The sequence below is a fragment of the Silurus meridionalis genome, chromosome 1, assembly GCF_014805685.1.
Source record: "Silurus meridionalis isolate SWU-2019-XX chromosome 1, ASM1480568v1, whole genome shotgun sequence".
Classification (NCBI taxonomy): domain Eukaryota; kingdom Metazoa; phylum Chordata; class Actinopteri; order Siluriformes; family Siluridae; genus Silurus; species Silurus meridionalis.
The window spans coordinates 1694874-1714355 of record NC_060884.1 but is presented as its reverse complement, the minus strand read 5'-3'; the positions used below and the strand labels follow the sequence as shown (position 1 = coordinate 1714355).

The 19482-nt window shown below is 39.9% G+C and overlaps 1 protein-coding gene across 2 annotated transcripts; it reads right to left on the bottom strand.

The window, feature by feature from the left end:
* Nucleotides 1-2170: 2170 nt before the first annotated feature.
* On the bottom strand, nucleotides 2171-18850 carry bmpr2a (bone morphogenetic protein receptor, type II a (serine/threonine kinase)). Of its 2 annotated transcripts, none has more exons than XM_046856713.1 (13): nucleotides 18014-18850; nucleotides 13334-13513; nucleotides 12471-12656; nucleotides 12238-12345; nucleotides 12008-12099; nucleotides 11156-11383; nucleotides 9089-9203; nucleotides 7927-8087; nucleotides 6977-7124; nucleotides 6747-6883; nucleotides 6353-6522; nucleotides 3894-5053; nucleotides 2171-3792 (listed from the first exon to the last, which is right to left on the bottom strand). In XM_046856713.1, the coding sequence occupies exons 1-13, from the start codon at nucleotides 18096-18098 to the stop codon at nucleotides 3521-3523; spliced, it is 3042 nt and encodes a 1013-aa protein (XP_046712669.1). In that variant the 5' UTR covers nucleotides 18099-18850; the 3' UTR covers nucleotides 2171-3520. The 2 variants fall into 2 exon arrangements, with proteins under 2 accessions (XP_046712669.1, XP_046712671.1); XM_046856715.1 differs by having other exon boundaries at nucleotides 12477-12656.
* Nucleotides 18851-19482: the final 632 nt, after the last annotated feature.

Below are 19482 nucleotides of genomic sequence, written 5' to 3'. Positions count from 1 at the left end.
TCACACCACACACTTCCATTCGAAACGTTAAATTTGTTCATGTTCTTCAGCCTTAATAGCTTGAAATACCTAGTTAAAGTAAAAAGTTAAAGAAGTTAAAGAATAGAAAGTCCCCATCCTCCTGATTCCTTATGGTAGGTCTGAACAGATCCCAGTACAAAAGAACCTGGAGGATTTATTGAATTCTTTGTGTTATTACCCAGAAGATCAAATCTATGAATATCTCAGCAAATTCAACTTGAGCAAAAAATCTGTCAGGGTCAGTGTGTGTCATCGCTGTTGCTGTAGCTCCACGGAAACATAAAATTATAAATTTTATACATTTTGTTTAAAACAAATTTAAAAAAAATCTAATTTGGAGGATAAAAGTTATAACAATTATATTGACTTGTAGCTGTCGAAGAAGTGGGCGGGGCTTAGTACTGCTACACTAGCTGCTTTTGAATAAATATATATATATACAGGGAGTGCAGAATTATTAGGCAAATGAGTATTTTGACCACATCATCCTCGTTATGCATGTTGTCTTACTCCAAGCTGTATAGGCTGGAAAGCCTACTACCAATTAAGCATATTAGGTGATGTGCATCTCTGTAATGAGAAGGGGTGTGGTCTAATGACATCAACACCCTATATCAGGTGTGCATAATTATTAGGCAACTTCCTTTCCTTTGGCAAAATGGGTCAAAAGAAGGACTTGACAGGCTCAGAAAAGTCAAAAATAGTGAGATATATTGCAGAGGGATGCAGCAGTCTTAAAATAGCCAAGCTTCTGAAGCGTGATCATCGAACAATCAAGCGTTTCATTCAAAATAGTCAACAGGGTCGCAAGAAGCGTGTGGAAAACCAAGGCGCAAAATAACTGCCCGTGAACTGAGAAAAGTCAAGCGTGCAGCTGCCAAGATGCCACTTGCCACCAGTTTGGCCATATTTCAGAGCTGCAACATCACTGGGTGCCCAAAAGCACAAGGTGTGCAATACTCAGAGACATGGCCAAGGTAAGAAAGGCAGAAAGTCGACCACCACTGAACAAGACACACAAGCTGAAAGCGTCAAGACTGGGCCAAGAAATATCTCAAGACTGATTTTTCTAAGGTTTTATGGACTGATGAAATGAGTGAGTCTTGATGGGCCAGATGGATGGGCCCGTGGCTGGATTGGTAAAGGGCAGAGAGCTCCAGTCCGACTCAGGCGCCAGCAAGGTGGAGGTGGAGTACTGGTTTGGGCTGGTATCATCAAAGATGAGCTTGTGGGGCCTTTTCGGGTTGAGGATGGAGTCAAGCTGAACTCCCAGTCCTACTGCCAGTTTCTGGAAGACACCTTCTTCAAGCAGTGGTACAGGAAGAAGTCTGCATCCTTCAAGAAAAACATGATTTTCATGCAGGACAATGCTCCATCACACACGTCCAAGTACTCCACAGCGTGGCTGGCAAGAAAGGGTATAAAAGAAGAAAATCTAATGATATGGCCTCCTTGTTCACCTGATCTGAACCCCATTGAGAACCTGTGGTCCATCATCAAATGTGCGATTTACAAGGAGGAAAACAGTACACCTCTCTGAACAGTGTCTGGGAGGCTGTGGTTGCTGCTGCAATGTTGATGGTGAACAGATCAAAACACTGACAGAATCCATGGATGGCAGGCTTTTGAGTGTCCTTGCAAAGAAAGGTGGCTATATTGGTCACTGATTTGTTTTGTTTGGTTTTGAATGTCAGAAATGTATATTTGTGAATGTTGAGATGTTATATTGGTTTCACTGGTAAAAATAAATAATTGAAATGGGTATGAATTTGTTTTTTGTTAAGTTGCCTAATAATTATGCACAGTAATAGTCACCTGCACACACAGATATCCCCCTAAAATAGCTAAAACTAAAAACTACTTCCAAAAATATTCAGCTTTGATATTAATGAGTTTTTTGTGTTCATTGAGAACATGGTTGTTGTTCAAATTAAATCCTCAAATAAAATTAATCCTCAAAAATACAACTTGCCTAATAATTCTGCACTCCCTGTATATATATATATATATATATATATATATATATATATATATATATATATATATATATATATATATTTATATATTTATATATATATTTATTTATTTATTGTTTTCATATATGTTTCGAACAAAAATTCCGTCTCACAGAAATCATGTGCACGTTATATACCATAATGTGCTCTTTTATATATTGGTTACAACAATTTTAAAAAACGTTACAACAATGCTCTCATCTCTCCGTCGTTTTCTATCGTTTAGTGACCCTAATTATATCATGGTCAAAGAGGAATTGTACGATTGTCGGGACTGATTTATACTTCCTGTGAAAGATGTGTGTATGGAAGTGTATCTGGTGACGATGATATAAAATATGAGACCAGGTACAATAAACAAAATGTTGCATTACCAATGCAGTGAGGTGTTACATTATAATGGACTCCAAAGAGCTGCCAACATCGCAGGAGACAAAAAAAAACAGATGTCGATCATAAAACCCTGGCGTAATGTGCTGAGTCTTTTCCAGTACGAAAACTAAGATGTAAAATTCCAGTTCAGTCCAGTGCTGCGTACTACGAATATATATATATATATATTTTTTTTTTCAGATGAAAAACTAGCTTAAAGCTTTGCCTACTTGTTTTCTATTGGCTCACAGACTAATAAAGAGTCCAACTGTTTTCCTATGAAAGCGATTTATGCGTCCCACTGCTTTTTTTTTCGACAGGGGAATATATTCATCTGTCTCCAGTATCGCCATAGAGCTGCTAAACTAACAAGCTTTAAAGGAATGAATTCATCACATGCAACCAAGTGATTTACCAAACCTGAAAATCACTTCCACATGCACAAATTAATATGAGTGAAGGACAAGTTTTAAATTGGCAGAAGGTCCCTTCTGGCATTTGCTAGGATTTAATAATGAGATGGGTTATAAATATTGTGCTCCAGTATCTCAAAAATGATTTATAAACTACAGCAAAGTTGTTTTTAGCAAGGAATCACCTGACCATATTAACGCTCAAACCTCAGATGATGAAATAGTCGCTTGCATCTTTTGCGTTCCACTGCTTTTTATTTCAATAGCGTTATATTCAGGTGACCCCCATGTCGCCTATTTATAAAAACAAGAGCTGAACCATTAATGTTGGCACCTCTGTGGAGTCAAAGTATTCCTGGTTTTCTCCAAACTCTGTTCAGGTCACTGTACAACGTTCTGACGGTGTACATGCAACACTGCCCCCTAGTGTACACATCTATATCATATGTAAATATGAAGTTGGATGCAGAAGAGTAAATCAGCCCTCGGGTTCAAGTGCAAAAGAAGAAAAACCCCTACACAGACACACACCAGAGATATGAGATAAAACAGTAACACTGAACAGGTACACAGCTGTGCTTATTCCCACAAATAAAATTCTTTCCCAAGTCCAAGTGCAGTCTCCACTGGACTCTAGCTTCAGGTTCTGGATCGAGCACGGATCGAATCTAAGAAGGGTCTCTGAGGGAAATCCGAGCTTTAAAAGGTGCAGTCATTGGGGTCAGTGGTGAAGCTGGAGCCCATACCCCCTCGGCCTCGCAGGTAAACCGCGGAGGTCGATCTGGCCCTGCTGGGTCCTGCGTTGTGGTTCTGGCCTCCGGGACACTTATTGTTGTTCACTTCGGCATCCAGCGTATCCGTAGTGATGACCCAAGTCGCTGGACGCCACTTCTTTAGGGCGTAGGGGGTCTTCACTCGTTTTTTAATCTTGTCTCCTGATCCCTCGTTCCCGTCGCAGTCTGAGTGGCCTCCTGTACAGAGAAGGGTAGAGAGGATTAAGCTGGATTTGCATCTGTAAAAATTTTGTGTACATAATTGGGTAAATTGTGGAAACAAAAGAAAGTTTTCTCACCCAGTAAGGGAAGTGTGGTGATGGACAGGTCAAGCGAGTTTGGTCTCTCTGGTCTACGTCCACGGTTCTGCCTGAGCAGTGCCTCTCCCTGTGTCAGGGTCACAGGAGTGGGCTCAGGTGTGGTCATGGGTGGGGCAGGTGGGCGTGAAGGAGGCGGTGGCACAGGAGCTTCTGTTACAGACATAGAGGTCTCTCCGACTAGTGCAGCGTTCTCTCCGGTTTCTCCTCCCTCTCCTGTTCCGCCCTCACTCTCTCCGTCTCCCTCGCCATCTCCGCCATTGTTATTGCTGTTGTTGTTGTTGGTGTTGTTTTCCAGTTGTGTGTCTCTCCTCAGCAGTGGTTCCTGTTCGTCCGGACTGGCAGTCAGGATTCCGAAGCTCATTTCATCCGAGCTCGCACCATCTTTACCCTGAGATTCAGCAGAGCTCACGGCGCCCCCTAATGGCCCCTGCGTATTTAAATTCGCCATTATTGACGAAACAGCGTTGTTGGCGACGACCTTAACCAGGTGCGGCTCAGGGGCGGATTTCGTTCTGGCCACACCCACGTCAGCTTTCTTCAGATTGCTTTTGCTCAGCTTGCCGAACTTCATCCTGAGAGACGAAGCCGTGGCAGGTTTAGAGTGTAGACTCAGACTGCTGGGTCTCTTTGGGACATTTTGCTGCTTGGGCAGGACAGACGTGGGCACGGGAACCTGCGATACTGTGATGTCAGCAGTCATGTCCGTGAGTGGGTAGAAGGGGCTATGTGAGCGCGTTGTTTCACTGGAGCTGAACTGTTTTTGCGAGTGCTCCATTAGGCTCTCGTCGGAACTCTCGCGCAAGTTCCGCTGCACCTCACTCAGGTCGAGTTTAGGGGTCTCGAGGTCTTCCTGTGTAAGCTGGGTGTGAGTGGGCCGTCCGCCGCCCACCACAGGGAGGGGTTTAGAGAGTGGGACGGGCGTGGCACTGTCTAGCCCTGACATCCCAGACTGGGCCTGCTGTCGCTCGAAGTTGATGCAGTTCCTGTTCTTCTCTGCAGCTCCTCCCATCAGCGCAGATTCTGTAGATGCATCACTTTGAGGAGGTTTAGCTCTGCCCTCTCGCTCCTCAATAGTAACTGAAGACGAGGTTTCTGGGTAGGAGCCGGTCTTTGGTGCTTGATTTCCATGTGACAAGTTCCTGAGTCCAAAAAATATTTATGATGATATTATGGAGTCACTTTAATGTTTAGTGTGTACTGATTTTAAAAAAATCAATAAAATTAATTAAATAAAAATAAATTATTAAATAACTAAATATGTTACATTTTAGGGTAAAAAAACCTCTGTTTCACTTCATGTTTTCTCCTTTTTTTATATTCAGGATTTTTCTTTGTAGACATTTGTTGTTTGGTATGTAGACATTTTGTACGCTTTTTAGTTTTATTAATTTCCAAATATTTTTTTGTGTTGTTTTTAGAATTATTTTATTGTTATTACATTGTTATTACATTAGGGATCTGCGTCTCCATTAACTGCAGATGCACAGCCAATGATTAGATACAATAACGATACAAAAGGAAACCGCTACCAATGTGATACGATTCCCCCCATTACGATGCAGTGTGATCCGATTTTGATTCGATTTCACACAACATGATTCAATGCAACGAATGCAGCTCTACCTCTGCCATGTTAATCTGTTTTCTGTTCTATATGACTCTCAGGACATGCCTAGTTCTCCATAATCTGTTTAGAAACAGTTTTGCAAGGAGAAATTGATCTACATATCAAATATGGGTCACAAATTATTGGTTGCTTTTTAAATAATAAAAATATAAATCATCTACTAATAATTCTATAGAAATAAAAACATTTTACTAAGGCAAATATGTTAAACACTTTTTTTTTAAAGAATCACAGCATTCTTCCCCAACAAATCTATTTATGTATTTGTTTGTTTATATGTGCTTAAAAATAATTCATTGCTTTAAACTGTGTTTGTTTGCTTATTAAATCTTGCGAATATTTGAATTTTTTTCTGGTGATGAGGGCCATGCTAACTTCCAACATGGTGGACTGTTCTGGACTAAGCAGCAATGTCCAGCTGAATCCAGATGTTAAAGACATGCTGCAGTCACATGATCGTGTCCTTACCAGATCTTTTTTTGAACAAAATAGAGGTTAGGTTGTTTACTATTCACATGTACATTACAGCACAGCAGCCATGTTAGGAAGCTGTGGACAGCCATGATACAGTATCCCTGGAGCACAGGAAGGTTAAGAGCCTTCGTTAAAGGGCCCAACCTGTGAAAGCTGGGTGGTACTGGGGCACGAACCACTGACCTTCAGATCAGTAACCCAAATCCTTGACCACTGAGCTACCACCTCCATCATAAATGAGAAAGCGGTGTGAATGATCATGGTATTGCCCCTGCCAGTGGAGTAACAGAATTAATGTGGAGGTAATCGGTGGTGATTAGGAACAGTTGTAGATCACCTGTGATTATGCAGAGCTGTGCTGATGTTTACAGCAGGACTTGTGGATTTTTCTCTTTCCCAGAGGACAAGCAGTTCAGCCAGTCGCTCCTCCGCACACTGAGCTGTGAGTCGAGCTTCTGCGTCCTGATCCCAGCAGTCCTCCATCGTCTCCTTCAAAGAGCGCACGGCCTACACACACACACACACACACACACACACACACACACACACAGTCTTAAACCCCAATGCGTTTAAAGTTCTTAAAATATAATCCGATTGTGTGAGCTGATCATTTGTGTAATTAAACAGCAGATTTTCAAAGCAAGTATAAGGAGCTCACGTGTATTTTTTAAAACTAGATTAAATAATGAAATCAGTGTAAATGTATGTATGTGTGTGTATATTTGGTTCACCAGACTGTTCTCCTTCCAAGCTTCTGGAAATTTGGGTCTCTGTTTATGTCGGGACACCAACACCTGCATTTCCTCTATGGTCGGACGATTCCCCACCTCAGTCTGGAAGGCCAGCTGAAACGTGGGCACCGTTTCACCTGAGGAAGCAGGAGTAGTTTAGAGCAGATTTATGGATATGGAACGGTTGTGACACACAATCTTATCATTCGACGCCGTGACCGGTGCAGTACCTGGGAATAGATCGGCACAGCGCATGAAGCATTCCCAGTACAGCAGACCGAGGGCATAAACGTCCACTTGTTTTAGTGCAGCTTCACAGTCTCGAAGATTCACAGCTCGTTCCAGGACCTCCGGCGCCATGTACCGCACCGTGCCCGCCTACAGTAACAACACACACACAACATTTTGTACTGTAAAAATCTTCTCACATACTGTATTATTCCATAAAGAACAACCAATCAGCTTGAAGCAATGAAATAATCAGTCAGACAGAATCACAAAAAAAAAAAAATCTGAGGTAAATTTCCTTAAATCCTTGACAGATGCTATCAGAGTCTGTATCACTGAATCCGGCTGACCGACTGGATTATGTTGTGTTCCTAAATTAAACAAAAATCACGAGACGATCGTTTCAATACATCACATGCCCGGTATTGCTGTAGTTTTGCAAAGGGGCGGGGCCAGTTATGTCACCTGACGTCATCACATTACTCTGCGTTCGACTCCCCTCCCCGTTTCGAGTGTTTAGACGTGTCACACTCGTGTGTCGCCGGAGGTTTGCGATCGTGCGTATGTCGTAGGTTCGGCGCAATATACGTCACACGGCATCAATATACCACTCCACCGGCGGTTGGAGGGGTTTGAGGTGTCACAAGTCCCGGTTGGTGTGGTTTATCGACAGCGTTAGCTAATAGGGCTGTGACGTGATGTCACATGATGTCGCCGATTAACCCGGGGTTCGACTCCACCCACTATAAGAATAATAAATATGCATAATAGTAATAGTGATGCTTTTCAAGCACCATTAAAAATGAATTTGAAAGAGAATTTCCACAGGAAGGTTTTCCACCATCAGGAAAACGTTCCTGTGACTCGTAAATGTTTAGAGGAAGCCAGAAAACTAATCAGGAGCTCAGGATCATTTTTAGAAACTCTTCCAGGAAAAATAGCGATTGCTGACCTCACTGATGGCCGTGTTTTCTTCCTCTGCATGGCCTGACTGTCTCTTTTCTGTCAAAGCCATGGACAAGCCAAAATCACTGATCACACAGCAGCCGTCTGGTTTCACCAACACGTTCCTGCTGTTCAGGTCCCTGTGGGAGACGGCAGGCTTGTAGACGTCTGAAAGAGAAGACGCACAGAAAGGATGAGAGACAGAGAGATGGATATCAGTGTTACAGCTAAAAAAACAGCAGAGAACACTGCAGGATCTGAGATGCTGCAGGGCGTATGTGTGTGTGTGTGTGTGTGTGTGTGTGTGTGTGTATAAGGAAGGGAGGATATGCCAGATCAGGGCCCAAAGGACTCTGCTGCGGGAAGACCACACTGACGAAAAAGAACAACCTCTCTGTCGCTCTCTAACGGAGAAGAGGGCGATAGAGAAAACCTCACCACATTTATAGCACTGCATCATCTCGCTTCCCTTCCACCTCAAAATAGCACACACTTCCCATGCACATACACTCAAGAGAGCCAATTAGTCACATATTCACTGTACTCTTGATGCGACTTCATGAGAAGAACCCGTGTCTTTTGAAACCACGTGATCAAAAAAGACTATTTTTATCCCACAAATAGAGCTGGGAAACACATATCCTTTATCAAATAGATAAGAAACAAGTTCTGGAGCCAAAAACTTTTTTAGAAAAGCATCTTCAGAAACAAACAAACTTTTACAAGTAACAAGAAACATCCTAAGAAACTTAAAACTTTTCAAAAAGAAAATCTTCCGAAAAACAAACAGGAACCGTTTCTGGAACTCAGAAATCGTCTCATTGACCAAGAAACCTTTTAGGAAACCACGAAAGCATTTCATTAGGAACCAAAGAGCATTTTCAGGATCTCAGGAATCTTTTCATTATTTTGAATCGTATATTATTTAGTTATTTGTTACACACAGTAAACTGAAACAGGCAATAATATACTTATTTGTATTTATTTTTTTCGAAAATGTTCACATTTAATGTCAGAATAAATATGAACAGACAATTCACATGGGGTTATTTGGGCTTCAGCCTTCATGTATGTTCCAGAAGAACAGATACGCTTAGCTGGGTATCAAGTTGAACCTTTCAAGTAAAACAAAAAAAGAATTTGATTTCTGATCGACTTTTCTACCTCACCTCCTCTCACCAGCTCTGTGTGAAGGTAAGCCAGGCCTCTGGTGACGGAGACGACCAGACGGCAGCAGCTCATCCAGTCCATTGTCCTCGAACTCAGATACGTGCAGAGAGAACCCTAAAGAAGATAAACACAGAGATATTAAACCGACCTAATTACAAGAGACAAGAGACCAAGAGACAGACAGACAAACAGACAGAGAGACAAACAGGGAGACAGAGAGACAGACAGAAAGGCAGATAGAGAGACAGACAGACAGGCAAAGAAACAGACATACAGGCAGACAAACAGAAAGGCAAACAGGGAGGCAGACAGGGAGACAGACAGACAGAGAGACAGGGAGACAGTCAGACAGACAGGGAGACAGTCAGACAGGGAGACAGTCAGACAGACACTCTCTCTTGGTGGCCTGAAAAGCTCTTTTTAAGCACCACCATGATGATGGGATGTCATCACTATGGCAACACAGTGGGTGTTGAGCTGCATTAAGTACAGACTGATGGAGCGAGAAGCACAAAGTAGTGAATAATTAAAAACTTTGCAGCTCATACAACATTATACCTCTTACTCCATCTGTGTGTGTGTGTGTGTGTGTGTGTGTGTGTGTGTGTGTGTGTGTATGTGTGTGTGTGTGTGTGTGTGTGTGTGTACACACACACACACACACACATTGTTAGATCACAGATTATCTCAACAGGAAGAGGAAGTTAGGAAAGCAAGAATAGAAGAGACAGATGATGGGAGGAGTGGAGAGGGAAAGGAAAAAAGAGCAGAACAGTGAACATGTGTTATAAAAGAAAATAAACAGAGAGACAATGTTATAGACAAACACGAAGAAAGGCAGACATAAACTAGACAAAATACAGAGAAAGAAAGAGTGAGAGAGAAAGAAGAGCGACAGAGGTAGAGAGGTTTTCAGCTGTTCAATCACTGAGAAATCTGAACTCTTCCTCCTCAGGAAGCGACTCAGAGGAAAAATCCGACATGACACCAGATCCCTCCGAAAGATTCTTCCAAATATAAACCACCGATTTAATCTCATTTACTGACTCACTGATACAGGAAGAGCCAAGCACATAGATCAGAGCACTGCATCACACTGCTGACTGTTCACTCCTCAATCCTCTATCTATCTGTCTCTCTCTCTCTCTATCTGTCTGTCTCTCTCTCTAGCTGTCTGTCTGTCTCTCTCTATCTGTCTGTCTCTCTCTCTCTAGCTGTCTGTCTGTCTGTCTCTCTATCTGTTTCTCTCTCTCTCTCTCTCTGTCTGTCTGTCTGTCTCTCTCTCTATATCTGTCTGTCCATCTCTCTCTCTCTCTCTCTCTCTCTCTCTCTCTCTCTGTCTCTCTCTCTCTCTCTCTCTATCTGTCTGTCTGTCTGTCTCTCTATCTGTCTGTCTGTCTGTCTTTCTCTCTCTCTCTCTCTCTCTCTCTGTCTCTCTCTCTCAATCTGTCTGTCTATCTATCTATCTATCTATCTATCTATCTATCTATCTATCTATCTATCTATATCTTTGTTTCTTTCTATTTCTGTGTATTAATATCTCTATATTTTTCTCTCTGTCTCACTTTTTCTCTCCCTCTATATCTATCGCTCTATATTTCTCTCTTCCTTTCTTGCACTTTCTCTCTCTCATTCACAAGCATCCTGGACCATCCTCATAACATCCTTCATTCATTCTCTCCCTCTCTGAGTAAAATTGTCAGGATTTTCTCCTTTTTCAGAAAATTTTTGAAGCAGGACATAAACGTTAAGAATCCATAGCGCTAGCATTAGCGGCTAGCCACTTCCTGGTTAGCGGCTAACTCTACGGATTCTTCAGTGTTTTCATGTAGGCACAAAATCTTATTTCCGGTATTCCGGCCACAGTGACACTGCGCTAACTGTAGTTTATTTTTATACCCCTGGCATTGTATGTTTTCATGTTTAATAATAGAAATGCGCTCAAAGTGCGAGGTGGAGACTAAACTACATTTGGGTACGAATATGTGTACTGTTACACCTCTAGTAACATCTGATAATGTGATTCTGTTTTTATCTGAAATCAGTGTGTTATAAGTGATGCTTACATGCGGGTAGAAATCCATGATCAGCAGGTACTCGAGCTGTCCGTCGCTCCCGACTCGTTCCTCCGTCTCCAGGAAGTGTGTGATGTTGTCGTGGTTCAGCAAGAGGCGGTAAATGGAGCGCTCGTTAACGAACGGCTGACGATTGACACTAGAGAAGACTTTGACCGCCACAGAACGTTCGTCCAAGGAGCCGCGGTACACCGACCCGTACCGACCACGCCCGATGAGCTGCCAGACACACACACACACACACACACACACACACACAGATTCCATGTGGGTGTGAGAAAAATACCATATGTTATGATTCCTTTTACCAGGTAATTACAATCGGGAACTTACTAAAGTGAAACTTCATGTGTACGTATATTTTATTCGTTTATAGTAACAGCTAATGTTCCATAGCAAATAAGTCTCATATATGACTCCTTCATCAGCATTTCAATATTTTTGTATCATTTTAAGAAGATTTTCAGGAACGCTGGAGACTCCTTCCATTAATGAGCGAACTGTCGCTATAGAAATGATAACGTGCAAAAACATGCACATTGTGCAATAGAAAACGAATTAACACTCCTTCTGACCAATCAGAATCCAGAATTCTACATCCCTGATCCTTTTTTTACATGATCTGCTTCTTCTTCTTCTTCGAGCGTACTGCCGGGTTGTAAAGTGGCTGTAGAAGTTGAAATGTGGCATCATGCATTTAGAACGAAATGAGATTACCCACTGCCTCGGTGTAAACTGGGAGTTTTCCGAAGGTCACGTTACTTAAGTGCACAATAAATTGCACTGATTCAATTATTCCCAAAATCCATCAAGGCATCAAACACTAGTGGGAGATGTGCTCACCTCCAGGAGCTTCAGACTGTCCAGGTCCAGCGATGGAGGAGAGAAAGCAGCCTCTAACATGTTCAGGTTGTGGAGACTCTGTTTAGCACGTCCTGCATTGTGCACACACACACACACACACACACACACACACACACACACACACACACACACACGGATAGACCTATTGCAAAATGTACACTAAGTGTTTTAGGGTGATGCTGAATGCTCTTACTGCTACAGCTACTTACCTCTCAGTACACGGAGGCAAAAAAAGACCAGCACAATCAGGATGGCTACCATAGAGACGGTTGCCAAGGCAATCAAGATGGCCTCCTCTCGATAGAAATGGCAAGTGACTGGAAGAAGCAAGAAAACCAGAAGGATTGACAGTTTTTTCTGTGGAATATCAGGAATAATTCTACATGAATCAGAGGATTACCCTCGTTACACCCCCCCGAAACACACACACACTCACACTCACACTCACAGACTTGAGGTTCAGCAGTGGATCTGGGTGGAGGAAAGTCCTCAGTGAAGTTCAGGTTGCACATGTCTTTGCTACAACAGCAGAAACGGTAGATGCCATTTTGGATTGGAGAGGGAGGCTCGGTCACCTGGCAACGATCATCATGGCACATCCGCTGGTCACCCTGAGAACCCCAGCAACCTGCAGCACCAAAAAACAAACACTTTTAAAAACCCAGATAAAAACTTAAATTAGTTTTTCTGTCCAAGAAATAATTAATAAAACAAAAAAAATTGTATGTATATATATATATATATATATATATATATATATATATATATATATATATATATATATATATATATATATTTAATCGTGATTAATCTTAAACTTTTGCTCTGTTTCCACACGGACGGTTTTAATTGCCGGATCTATGCATCATGGCGGATTTTGAGATTTTGAGAATATTAAATTATTCTGGCATGTCTCGAATAACGATACTTTCAAGTTATGATGTACATATACACAAACGCATAATAATTTTATATCATATCATAAATATATATATATATATATATATATATATATATATATATATATATATATATATATATACTGTATTATGTTTCTACTTTTTTTTTACACATTTTTTTGCACATTTCTTTTTATTTGCTGCTGTAACAGAGAAATTTCCCCACTGTGAGATGAATAAAGGTATACCATATCTTATCATTACAATTAAAATACAAAATAATTTGTTAAAAAAAAAAAAAAAAAATGTTGCAAAAAAACAGTATGTATGGTTGACCTTCAGATGACCTATTTTGGTTGTTATGGTAACATTATATTTCGGCAGTAGGTTGATGTATACTCGGTACCTTGTTTGACCAGATGCACTCCGTTCTGCTTTTTCTCCCACAGCCCGTAGCACCGCCTACTCTGGCTGCAGCGAATGGTGTTGTTTTCCAGGAAGACACGTCCCTCTCCTCCTCCATCGATGCGCTTGGAGAGATCCTGCTGCTCGGCATATGCACACTCCCTTTCCTCAGTCTGAGCCGCTACGGATCGTGGTAGGAAAAAGAAATGCAAAATTATTGTAATGGAAACAAAAAATCATTATTTTCCAAAAAGATCCACATCCCCTTATAGTTCCTATAATATATGGGAGAAGGTTTATGGACACCTGACCATAAGATTGGTGTACCGTCATTAAGCATTTGCTGTTATAATAACCTCTAATAATAATTTTATAATAATACATTTCTGATGTTTCAATAGATTTTGTGGAGATTTGTAGAGATTCATGAAGCCATAAGGGTGTTAGTAATGTCAGGTACTGATGTAGGTGAGAAGGTGAGGAGGCCTGGGGTGCAGTCAGAGTTCACAGCTCTCACAGGGTTGGAGCGCTATAGCAGGAGATCTTCCACCAAATCCAACCCATGGAAAGCAGATGTTCATGGAGCTGGCTTTGTGCACAGGGACATCGTGATGCTGGAACAGTTTTGGTTCTTCTAGTTTAACTGAAACTAGGCTGGAAAATTCAAGTGTCCCAATACTTTTGGTGAAATAAATCATCGATTTGTAGCTACATACAATGTTGTGGAAGGTTCTCTGACACTATAAGCACAGCATCGTCTGACAGTAAGCAGCTGTTTGAGACGAAATTATATTCATCTTCAAGCGTGTTATTATCCCCTCCCCCACTCTCTCTTTCTCTTTCTCTTTCTCTTTCTCTTTCTCTCTCTTTCTCTTTTGGTCTTTTTTTACTCTTTCTCTCAAGGCCGAAGCTGAATGACTGCCGGTTTTCAGCGTAGGAGAATGTAAACAGAGATAATGGCTCAATTCTGTTCTCTTATAAAAACACACACACACACAGACACACACACACACACACACACACACACACACACAAAAAATATTCAGAGTAGAATATAAATACAACACATTAGCCTGACTATAGCATTTTTTTATTATTATTTTTAATTTAAAAAAAAAACAATAATTATACTATTAATAATAATACCTTGATTTAACACTGGAAACCAGGCGCTTACTGTGCACACAACCATGACTGTATGAAATCAGAGGAAAAAAAATCCACCTTTTGACAAATTAGATTTAAAAACAGGTAAGAAAAAATATTTTTTTTATTCTTCGAAAGAATAAAAAAAAATATGGAAAAAGAAAAAATAGTCCATTTGAAAAAATTATATATTTCATATTTGCTGGGTTTTTGACTATAAATATCAACGAGACGTCAACGTATATTCTGTATTTCCTGTTATAAAGGCTATATGTTGTTGCTTAGAAACCCCAGACCACCAGGGTGCAGTGTGATTTCTGTCATTCATATTGGATAAAGATCTTTTTATTTGTTTAATATCTTTCAATCATTATGCAGATACAAAGGGTCCTCTTTAAGTGTGAAAAGATTAGAAACTTGTATATTGTATTGTCTTGGACAAGAAAATTAGAATACCTCAGATTGTAAAAAGGTGACGGTCGTGACGTATTTCCTATTTATTCTGGGAAAAAAAAATAAAATCAAGAATAGATAGGAAAAAAAGGATTCACAGTAGGCAATACAAAAATGATGGTGATTATTTAGATCTGGGCAGTTTGAGTCAATTAAATGGGGAAAGTAACCAGAAAGTGGCTCTATTGGAGTTAATATCTAATCAGATTTATGAGTTTCAGTCAAACCCACTGTTATATCACTAACAGGATAAGAGCAAAATCAAAATATCAAATGCAAACCTTACACATCCTTTTATTCCTTTTTACATATTTAAACCAACCATAAATTGTAAAATAAAACATTAAAATGCTCTTGATGTCACGTAATGAGAAAGATGGCGGATGAAAATGCAAATTAGGATGACGTTCATTTAGCAAGCAGACAAATCCCAATCAGAAACCAAAAACCTCAGTGTAAAACAAGTGTGATGGCTGTCGATCAGCAAACAACAAAAACTGCAAAGAAATTACAAGAAATCAGAACAAAATCAAAACCTTTGCAATTTCTTTTCTGCTGATGTATTAATCATTATACATTATTGTGATCTTTTACATATAAAATATAAACATTTTTTATTATTATTATTAATTATTATTGTGTGTTAAAAAAATCACGATGCTACACCACAGCAGATTTAATGAGGCATGCTGCTGAAACGAGTGAATAATGATTAATTATTTACGCTCGTCCGGTACCAGAGCAAGGGTAGTTCAAGCCAACACACTAATCTGTCCATCCATCCATACCTTCATCCATCTGCTGCGAGCAGGCGAGCTAAAGCTACAGCACATCTAAACTCAAGGATAAACAGTGTGTGTGTGTGTGTGTGTGTGTGTGTGTGTGTAGGATAGAGAGAATGAGAGAGAGAGAGAGAGAGAGAGAGAGAGAGAGAGAGAGAGAAAGAAAGTGTGTGGTTTCATCTCTAGCATGAAGCAGGAAAGATAAAAGCTTTGTGAATCATGAGTTCACATGAGTTAGAACTGACATTTCCATGGTAACACAACATTTGACAAGTGTGCAAAGATTTGTGAGATGAACAGTGTCTGTGGACTTTCAAGAAAACACACACACACACACACACACACACACACACACACACATACACACACACTGACAAAGATTAACTGTTGTTGAGAAAATTGCATTGTATATCAGAGGCGAGCCAGCCAGGAGCTACGATTCAACATCCAGAGCAGGAACTATTTATCATTTCCTCTCATTTTTTAGAGTTACTCAATAAAAACAGTGCTGCATGGTGTCTTTAAATTCTTCTGGACTTCTTCTTCACCCTGTCCTTCAGGAGATGATTAAAAATAACTTTTTTTTTTTAATAACTTCTTTTTCAAATGAGCCATCAAATATCTGTTTTAATGAGATTATTTTCGGTTATTATGAACTTGTGATAGTATATGTATAGTGACATAAATGAATGACAAACAATATAGATTAAGATTATTTTCCACTACAAATTCTAGTCACAGAAAATGCAACAAGGTTTCTAAGTGCAGCAATAAATTATTATTATTATTATTATTATTATTATTATTAATATTACTGTGTGCATTTAAAAACAATAGTTTCACTTGACAGATCAGTTGAGTTTTCAATCTGACACACCCTCACACACAACAAAAACATTGTAGAATTAGTGTTGTGTTGTTGAGGAATTTTGAAAAACAGAGGCAAGCCAGCCAGGAAGCACTGCTTAGGCTTCAAGTGGTACTTATTGGTTTCTTAGTAATCTTAATTTGAGCCATCATTGAACCATTAAATCAGATGCCCATTCGATCAGATGTTAATCTCACCAATCGTCAGCACCTGCACACTGTACCTTTGAGAAACTGGAAAAAAATCCCACAAAAAATATCCCCTAACACATTGTGTTTATCGTGAATTGATTATATGCATCCTTTGGAATTTTTCTGCCAAATGGTGTAAGTAAAAAAATCAGAATTAATAGCATATAAATACCGATATTTGCGTTAAAATTCCCAATTATACGATTTGACCTCCGTATGAAGCTACTTGACAGCTAATTAATCAAACCGATGAAATTCTACAGAATCGAAAAAGGGGCGAATCAAAAGATATCCACCTGTATTGATTTTCCTCGGTCAACCATTTTATTTGTTCCAGGGACCTGCTTTAATATTGTATAATGCAGCATGAGATAGGTATGATATCGAAACACACATTGCTGATGTTTTAGGTGTTAGTCGAGTATGGAAGCTGAATGTGAACACAATGAGTACACTGCAGCACCAAATAGGAGCTCGTACTCTGTTTACTGTGCAGATCTCCAACTATTTCCGTCACGTCTCTCTCACACACACACACACACACACACACACACACACACACACAAACGTACACGTACACACATGCACACAGGTTTCGTTCCTTTCCTGTCCACAAGGGAGGTCAGCACTGAGAACATTTGCATGGGGAACAATGCGGGGCCTTCCTGCACGTCTTTCTGGAAGTGTGTGTGTGTGTGTGTGTGTGTGTGTGTGTGTGTGTGTGTGTGAAAGGTCTACTTATTTTTTATACAGTTACATCCTTCCAGGTCAGAAACCACAAACGCCCAGTTTATACATTAAAACTGGAACAATGCGGAGACAGAGAGCAAAGCGATACGATCATGTGATGTCATAATATGGACATTAGGAGAAATGACATCATGAAATGCTTTTCTGAGATGTATTTTAACACACTTTTATTCACCTCTGAACAAGTTTTTTGACATCGTTATACCATATGAGAAGCAGAAATCCCTTTTTGGTAGCAGTTTCCACTGCTTCCTGTTTGATTTTTTTTTCACCTTTTAAATCATTACAATAAAATAATACATTTTTTTCTTTTTCTTTTTTTTAGATACTGCTTTTTTTATAAATCTGAGGTATCTATCAAATATTTAACATGTTTACATATAATTTCAAATTTGTAGTTGTGAACATTCTTATTTCTATTATTATTATTATTATTATTATTATTATTATTATTATTATTATAGAGGAACTACACAAGAAAGAGAACTTACCAGTAACAGGACTGAGCAGAACCAAAGCAAAAAGGCCCACATGGAGGACTGTCATCTCTCCTGACTGTTTTTTATCCATCTTCATATAATACTTTTTTTTTAAAGAAAAGTTCAGGATGTATAATTCTTTTTACTGTAAAGAATAAAATGTCGGAAAGGCAGAATGTAATAAATCCGTATTGAAAAGAATAATAAAAAAGTCTGTTAATTGTGAGCTGTTATGTATTAATTAAAAGGGATCATATGAAGTGAAGCCCAAGTTTAAATAACGGGCCACAAAAAAATGACAGCAAATATGATGCAGGTTTTTTATGAATCCAAAAAAAATCCAGAAAATCACATGGAGGTGTAATTCTTTCAAGAAAAACGATACAAAAAAACAACTTTGTCCTTTGCTTTTGTTCCCGACAATTGATTTGGATATAAAGTGAAAGAGATCCGAGTATCCGGAAAGGATTTCCACAATCCAGAATCCACCTTCTTCATCCCCACTTCTTTTTTAAGAAAGAAAAAAAGAAAACGTCTCCGCTTGTAAAGAAAGAGTCAGATTGATTAAAAACCAGAGCGAGGTTCCTTTGCAGACACGGGGCTGATCTTCATCCTGGCCGCCTGCTTCATCCTGGTTGTTTAGTTGGAGATTGAAGGCGGTAAAGCGCTACATGTTTGCGTCGCGCTCGCACTCCATGTCCTCGGAACGCCTGGAGCTGCGGAGCGGAGGAACGAGCCTGGGCGCTGTCGGCTGATCCGGAGTCCAGACGGCGGCTGGAAACGCCTCGATCATCCCGGAGAGTCTCCAGAGAGCCGATTGTTCACGCAGTGCATATTACAGCAGGGCGGACTGACAACCCCGCAGTGGCGCCCTCTACTGGCCAATTTTTGACACTACTTCACTCTTACAATCTTAAATGCTTCTTTGTTGAGGTTCTATGAAGAACATTTAATATCCACGATCCACGATGTTTCTAATAAACGTTAATGTTCTACTGAAAAAAGTTTTTACAAATTCAATAATCTCGCAATAATAATTTCATTTAAATCAGTTCAGTGAAAGTTGCATTGACTGAATGCTTTGGAACACCGCTGATCGTCAAAACACCTATGCACTGGTTTTAATAACTTACTGAAAGGTTCTTTGGGAAACCAAAAACGGTTTCATCTACGGCATCTACAATATCTTTATTACACTCAGAGGATGTTCTTAATGTTTTTTGTTGTTGTTGTTGTTGTTGTTGTTGTTGTTGTTTAAAGATAATGGACCTGGTGTGACTGTAGGCTTTCCCAAACAGGAAATACACTTGATAAATGAATAGAGACCAGGAAGAACTGATCAAACAGCAGAGGTGTAAAGAAAACCTACAAATCATTCTTGATTAAAAGTATAGAAACCTTACTGCAAAACTCACCAATTTCAATAGGACTTGAGTATCTGATCGAGTGTCTGATTTTAACAGTACATGAGTATTTTATTA